Source organism: Diadema antillarum, unplaced genomic scaffold (genome assembly GCF_040938485.1).
Source record: "Diadema antillarum isolate AM-2024a unplaced genomic scaffold, OU_Dant_1.0 scf00000004, whole genome shotgun sequence".
NCBI classification, from domain to species: domain Eukaryota; kingdom Metazoa; phylum Echinodermata; class Echinoidea; order Diadematoida; family Diadematidae; genus Diadema; species Diadema antillarum.
The window spans coordinates 449,918-457,952 of NW_027270893.1; the positions used below are offsets into that span (position 1 = coordinate 449,918).

The 8,035-nt window shown below is 43.2% G+C and overlaps 1 protein-coding gene across 1 annotated transcript; it reads left to right on the plus strand.

Moving 5' to 3' along the window:
- The first annotated feature begins 4,127 nt into the window (after positions 1–4,127).
- On the plus strand, positions 4,128–4,694 carry LOC139743738 (uncharacterized). Its single transcript, XM_071654223.1, has one exon. It carries the CDS (start codon positions 4,128–4,130, stop codon positions 4,692–4,694), a length of 567 nt encoding a protein of 188 aa, XP_071510324.1.
- The last annotated feature ends 3,341 nt before the right edge of the window (positions 4,695–8,035 follow it).

The window sequence follows — 8,035 nt, forward strand, 5'->3', positions numbered from 1 at the left end:
GTTTTGGTCATCCATGTTGTACGTGTAGCATTCGCACAATTCAGAACACATGAAGTTAAATTAATTGATCAAAGAAAGAAAAAAAAAGAAATGAAGAAACTCCCATATTTTGTAGTGCCCAGGGGGGAGCGGCAAGGGTTACAATGTAGTGTCATGATTAAGTATTTTACCTATGTAGGACTAAAATGTCCTATTTTTTTTACCGACAATACACGTGGGAGTGGCATAACTCAACACTGTACAAAAGTTCCGTATCATTAAAAGTTTGACTTTGCTGGCATTGTGCAAAACATCGGTATACATCATGTACATGTTTAAAGTTCACACACGCTTCACGCTGCATAGTGTAACCTTTTGTGTCTACTCCTTCGCACAATATTTGTATTGATAGAGCGATGCCGAGTCTCTATGGAAACTATTGTTAGTGTTTAAGGAGTCGTCAGAGGGGAGATATGTGGGTGTGTGTGTTTTTTTTTTCATTCTTAATTCTTCAGCCATTTTATTACATTCGGATGGAATGACGGTACGTGAAGATTTTCCGCAGTCTGTTGATAGACACGAAACTGTCGTGATATATAACTTTTGAAAGTGTTATAGTTCTGGGAGTTTTGTCTACTAGTGGAGAGTCTGACATACGAGACGGGCCGAAAGCTGCCCAAATTCTTACGATCTGTTAAGATATCAGACCGGAGAAGTTGAGCGGGGAACGCAGGTAAATCGTCGCATGATCGTCGTTACGTATTGGGCGAACCTTATAGGGCTGAATGTCTGGATGTTTTGCTTTTGAATTTAAAAACCTTGATAATGGATGTGCACCATCAGGAGCTACTATAGTTTCATGTAAAGTTCCACACATTGCATTTGTTTGTCAGTTCAGCGTTTATGTTCAGATGTTACTTTTCTTTGTCTGAAATCTATATACTGCCTCTTAATTACTTGTGCTTATTATGGACAAAACTGTAATTGCGCGTTTGCGATGTCGATGCGGAAGATTCCAACCCCGGGCTGCATTCGGATAACGCATTATCATCGGTGATCGTATGCTTAGTATGCGACAATGCTGTCTCTGTACATTATCTTCACACTGTAGCATATATGATTAGGCCCACGTACAGGGGCGTCACCAGCTTTTTGTCAAGGGGGGTGCGTTTTGCCCCTGATGTAACGAGATTTTTTTTTTTTGTTGACAGACATTTGGAATATAGGAAGCTCTCAATCCCTAGACTTTTACTGTTGTTGAGGGAAACCAAGCGGGGAAAGGGCACTGGCGTAGCTAGGATTTCATCTTTTACAGTCAAAAAACTACCATTTGGAGCAATATTTTTTTCGCTTTGGAAATAAAGTGGGGAGGGCGCACCAGGCGCAACTGCCGGCAATTACTGGCAGCGACATCAGGAGAAAGGCATAACAATTAAATGCGAGCGAGCTTGAATATTTTGACATTTTACAATAAAAAAAAAAACACCTGCCGTTTGTTGCTATATTTTTTCGCTTTGAAATTTAAGGGGGGCGCATCTCCTAGCAATAATTACTGGCAGCAATATCAGGAGAGCATAACGATTACATGGGAGCGAGCGGAGCGAGCGAGCATGAAAATTTACAGTCAAGCTGCCGTTCTTAGCCATATTTTTTCGCTTTGGAAATCAAGGGAGGGGGTCGCACCGGGCGGAACTGCTGGCAATTACTGGCAGCAACATCAGGTGAATTGCATAACGATTAAATGCGAGCGAGCAAAGAGAGCGAGCTTGAAATTTTTGCAATTTACAGTCCAAAAACTGCCGTTCTTAGCCATATTTTTTCGCTTTGGAAATTGAAGGGAGGGGGTGCACCGGGCGGAACTGCTGGCAATTACTGGCAGCAACATCAGGTGAATTGCATAACGATTAAATGCGAGCAAGCTTGAAAATTTTACATTTTACAGTCCCAAAACTGCCGTTCTTAGCCATATTTTTTCGCTTTGGAAATTAAGGGAGGGGTGGGGGTGCACCGAGCGGAACTGCTGGCAATTACTGGCAGCAACATCAGGTGAATTGCATGACGATTCAATGCGAGCGAGCGAAGATAGCGAGCTTGAAAATTTTGACATTTTATTCAGTAGAAAAACTGCCGTTTGTAGCTATATTTTTCGCTCTGGAAATTAAGGTGGGGGCGCGCCGGGCGCAACTGCATACAATTGCTGGCAGTAACATCAGGGAAATTGCATAAAGAATAAATGCGAGCGAGCGAAGAGAGCGAGCTTGAAAATTTTACATTTTACAGTCCCAAAACTGCCGTTCTTAGCCATATTTTTCGCTTTGGAAATTATGGGGGGGGGGTGAAGCGCATGCCACCGGGCGCAACTGCTGGCAATTTGTGACAGCATCATCAGGTGAATTGCATGACGATTCACTGCGAGCGAGCGAAGAGAGCGAGCTTGAAAATTTTGACATTTTGCAGTAGAAAAACTGCCGTCTGTAGCTATATTTTTTCGCTTTTGAATTAAGGGGGGGGGGGGGCGCACCGGGCGCAACTTCAGACAATTACTGGCAGTCAGGGGAACTGCATAAAGATTAAATGCGAGCGAGCTTTAAAATTTTTGACATTTTACAGTCCAAAAACTGCCGTTTGAAACTATATCTTTTTTGCTTTCGAAATTAAGGGGGGCGCACCGGGCGCAACTGCTGGCAATTACTGGCAGCAATATCAGGAGAATTTAAATGCGAGTGAGGGGAGCGAGCGAGCTTGAAAATTGTGACATCTTACAATCCCAAAACTGCCGTTTGTAGCTATATTTTTTGCCGTAAGGGGGGGGGGGGCGCACCGGGTGGAACTGCCGGCAATTACTGGCAGCAACTTCAGGAGAATGGCATTACGACTAAATGCCAGCGAGCGAGCTTGAAAATTTTGACATTTTACAGTCCAAAAACTGCCGTTTGTAGCTATACTTTTTCGCTTTGGAAATTAAGAGGGGGCGGGGGGGGGGCACCCGGTGCGCCCCTCCCCCTGGATCCGCCACTGGTATTCAAGGGTGTCGGTTTATGTTCATGACTGGGAGAGGTATAATGACTAGCGAGGTGGCGTCGAAGTGACCAAGCATGGGAAGGATGTCCAAAATCTATCTATATAGTCAACACTGTATAGAATACACTTGTACTAGTATATAGATATGTATAAAATTAGTGCTGCCAGAACCAGGGGTGCGAATTGCTTTTGCCCACGATTTGTTCTTTTTTTTTTTGTCCCCGATGCAAAATTTCGAAAAATAAATGAATAGATAAAAAAAAAATAATCATCGTTTAGGGTCCGGCGTTGAGGTCGCTCGCAGACTGATTTTTTTTTTTTTTTTTTTTTTTTTAACGGTCTGAAGGGGGGTGCGTTCGCACCCAACGCACCCCCCCCTGGTGACGCCCATGACGTATAACACAACAGAGCAAGACAACAATGTCTTGTGATCGTCATGCTCTAGCAACTTGTAATACAATGCATAAGCTAAAACTTCAACGAGGCAAATTCGCATGAATGTCAACAAGCTAAAGCAGTCCGGGCTACTGTAACACCCGCGCTGTAAGCCACTCATGTTATTGTTACGTATTTTCAGTGGTGTGTATCCACATGCTTCCTACGTCAAAACTAGCGCTAAACGAAAATCATATTTGAAGAGTTACATAACAGTTCGCAAATTCCAGAATAGAGGCCACAACTACCCGGGGAACCTGACGTTCGTGGATTTGGATTTCAAGTTACTGAAGATTACGAATTTGATATTGTCTGTTATCGACTTTTGTGATTTTTGTTGAAAATCAAGCTGCCTGGTCTCTCGGCATCGATTATGAGGTTGCAAATGACGGCGTTAAGATTCATCATTTTCTCATGCATGCTTCTATTTCATTACATTTTTCGTCCATTCAAATCACAGTTCGTTGTGCTCTTCATGAAATGTATTTAAAAAGAAAACATAAATCAAGATTTCGTATTTCTGCAATCCACTCTTGCAGGTGTTGAAGGCAATGCTCCTTCGCTGAGGGTGAACCCGGAGTAGCTCGTCGTCAGCACAGTGCGTCGATCAGGTTGGACATTTCTAGTCACGTGATTTAGGTGTGCACCAGACGACGGCAGAATCCAGGCAGAGAGCGGGAAAACCACTCGACATGGATGCAAAGTACAAGGAAAAGCTACAGATGAACTCTCACCTCATCGTAAAGGAAGTGGACGCTGAGCACCTGTGCCTCTACCTGAATGGAATGGTCCTGACAAAATTTGAAGTGGACCGGATTTACGCGGGCACGTCGCGCGAAGAACGCGCGAAACGCCTTCTGAACACCCTTCTTACCAAAGACGATATGGCGTACCAGCACTTTCGCTACGCTCTGCGGGAGAGGTATTCAGATATCGTGAAGAAACTGGACGACACGGCCGTCTCGAGTCACGACACGGGGAGTGGCGAGTTTCTGCAGAAACGCGTTCTTCAGCGTCGCGATTCGCTGATCCTCAACCTGCAGGCAGAGAATCTGGTCAGCTACCTACAGAGCGAGGGCGTCCTCACCGGAAATGATTGCAATAGGATCCGCGCAGGCGCGTCAAAGGTGGACAAAGCCAGGGTCTTGGTGGACTCGCTGGCCGACAAGGGTCCCGAGGCCTACAAAACATTTTCACTCGCCGTTAAAGCCCGTCAACCACAACTGACAAAGATCTTCGAGAGACCAGATTCGTCTTGAATCGCGAATGGTGCTGATCCCTTTGAAGATACTAGTAGTGCAGCTCAACTTTACTCCTAGTGATCGCGACACGACTTCAATCTGACGGTCGTCTGCACTTGAAAGTCGTTAACAGTTTCGTCGTAGAACATTGTTTCTGATTTCTCAGTCCTTCTTATGCGTATGCGAACAAACGATGCTCGTACCCTACATTGACCAAGATTCGTAATTCTGTCGTCTTTTTTTTTATGGATGTTTGTTTGTCTGTTTGTTTGTTTATTTGTTTGTTTGTTTGTTTGTTTGTTTGTTTGTTTGTTTGTTTGGGGAGTTTTACCGTTCAAGCAAACACTTTCTGTGATTCACGAGTCTTTGGCTGTATGTTTAAGGCCTCGGCACACCTAGCACGATAGCGGCAACGGTATGGTTTGTTTTGCTGTGGTGCGCCAACAGGAACCATGTGTGGTTCTATCAGAAAGATCAGTAATCTTGGTACAATATCACAAAAAAAAAAATCACTCTTGTACGTCAAAATCAAAAGCAGCAAGATCATCAGTTGCAGATTTATTTCGTAACAAAATTATACGTGCGGAAGTGATATTGTAACAAAACCATACATACAAATAATTCCTTTAGGCGCACCAGAACTAAAAACCAGACCGTTGCCATTTCCGTGCTCGGTGTGCCGTTCGGGGCCTTTAATACACACTTTAAAATGATTCAATAAAAAGAAAAAACACAGATACTGTACTTTCGTCTGCCGTTGTAACGGCATAAGCAGGTGATCGAGGAATTTGTCATCTCTCAGGCCTAAATTTCTTCACAAATCGGCTAATGAGAATTCCTGCCGGCTGACATACGCAGGAAACAAACTAAAAAACAAACACGACCAATTTCGCTGCAGAGAGGCTGAAATAGGACAGAAGGCTGAAATAAGACAGAAGGATAAGAGGTTGAATGTATTTTCTGAGGGTGCTCTCTCTTTTCTTCGCTCAAAATTTAATACTTGAACTCTAAGTTCATAAAGGACTGTCTCGTTTCATGGTTACAGTACTTCATTTCAGTATAACTTCTTCTTTTAATGTGTCGTAACAATGGACAAAGGTAATTCTTTGAACTGAATATGTTTCAGGTATTATATCATGCATAATAGAGACCATTTGCTGAAGGAATGTTACAGGGTGATCGTCTCCATAAAGTATGAACCTGTAGCAATCAACTGCGTCTCGTAAAGGGGAAGAGTCGAGCACGGTGTTGTATCTCCTAGCTGTATATCTGCGTTTGTTCGTTTTGACATCGCCCACCGCAGAAACAGCCGGGCAAGTCACACAAATCGCAGAACCAAAGTATCCTGTAAACAGCACAAACTTTGACTTCGTCACCAATGCCTCACGAATTGAGTGATAACGACCTGTTGATCTGCACGTCGACATAGTTTACAGCTCTTGATGACGTCACTGTGAAGCCCTGTCCACGCGTTACGTCGCCCCCCCCCCCCCCCCATGTACATTAGCAAGCTTTACTTTTGCAACGCGAACGCTAACACGACGCTAATACTAGGCAACAAAATCTGAAATGGTATTCTGCACATGAGCGAGACAGCTGGTTCCATTGTCCGACCCGGGATGCTGCGTCGTCTTAGCGTTCGCGTCGCAGATCTTAAGCTCGCTATCAATCGAAAAGAAGGACGCAACCTCTTTGATGCGGGCCACTATGATTCAATTTGCCGTTGTCTTATAGATGTTCTTGATTACTAGAAAGTCATGTATAACGTCAAAAAAAAAAGGATACACATGTCTCTGCGAAGGAAAGACCTGACAATACTACTTCGGACTGACTGTCCATTTACTTTAAAACCCTGAAAATTTAACAAACCATATTCCTAAGTAAGAATTTAGTATACCAGCATATAATGCAAGACACAAAAGAGACAGAACGAGAGAGGGAGAGAGAGAGAGAGAGAGAGACGGAGGGGTGGGGAGGGGGAGTAAAATACAATTTTCCAGGCATCCCTTTTGCGTTTGTGCGCCTGTACATAATAGGACCTATTATAGTGACGAACTCGCCAAATCTCATTGCGTCCATAATCATCTTGCAATCGTAAAGTACAGAATTATACTGTGGAAGATTGCACTTACATTGCATGTCGCCCATTCTTTGATGCTACATGATGATAATCTCTGCATATCGTAACAACATGCAATACAAAGCTGAATTGTATAGGTGTATATAATAGATGTTCAATAAATGTTACATGCAATGCGATGAAACTGCATAGTATTATATCAACGAGATGAAATATAATTCCCATCGCTAGCATATTATTTTTTTTTGGGGGGGGGATGAAAGTGGAAGCATAACATTATTTCTCTTCATTTTCTCCCTGTGCACAGTACTGTACAACAGTAAGCTTCTTTATTATCGCAGTCAGTTCGCTACTTACAGCTTTCAATGTCACGAATGTACCTATTATTATACCATACAATACTATATAAGTAACGTAATGTTCATGACCATTTAGGCCAACTTTGCAGCCATATTTAACATGAGACTGAACGCGCTGAAGCTTTAAGTCGTACATACCCTCCTGCTGAGCAATATACAATGTACAATGTAAATGTTGCTACAGTTTGTAATGTTGCGTTTACACCATGCTCCCGGCGGCCACGGCCGTAGCCCGTTTGCCCGAAACGTCTGCGCCACACATGGGACATTCTCCTGAGACTGAGAAGACGTATTCTAGTCTTGTTCGTCCCATTTCTCTCTCCGATGGACATGTAGCTATCAGACGCCGTTCTCCCAGCGTCTGTGGTCAGGCAAGACAGCCGATAATATTATTTTCCGTCTCCAAGTTTGTTTGTTTGTTTGCTTGTTTGTTTTGGTTGTTTTGTTTTTGTTTTGTTTTTTGAGGGGAGATGTTTCCGCTCACTCTATTATATTGCGGCCTTCAAAGTTTCTCATTAGCACTGGTACTGCCGTGCAAATTTTTTTTAACGGTTTAAAAATCTGACACGGCGTCCACGGCAATCACGGCCTGTCACGTCTGTCTATCCCCTCCCACCGCGTTGTTTTTCGTCCATCCCGTTTTGTCCTGAAACGGGACTGTCATGGCCGCAGAGAACATATTGTAAACGCAGCATAACTTAACCTCCCTTCGCCCAAAGTAATAACAAAGAGTGCAATTATTTGTCTAATGCAAATGAACATCGCCTAAAATGCAAGCTGCCAGTGCGTCAAGAAACAAATCCATCTATTTCTGTAAATGAAATGAATCTGATATCTCTTTTTTTCAATACATGTATATGCACATGAAAATTATAGCTGCATAATAATGTATGTCCGTGTCGCTTTCACGTTGGACAATA

What these genes read in the sequence shown, in the direction of transcription:
- LOC139743738 (XM_071654223.1), top strand. Translation starts at nt 4,128, where the DNA reads ATGGATGCAAAGTACAAGGAAAAGCTACAGATGAACTCTCACCTCATC.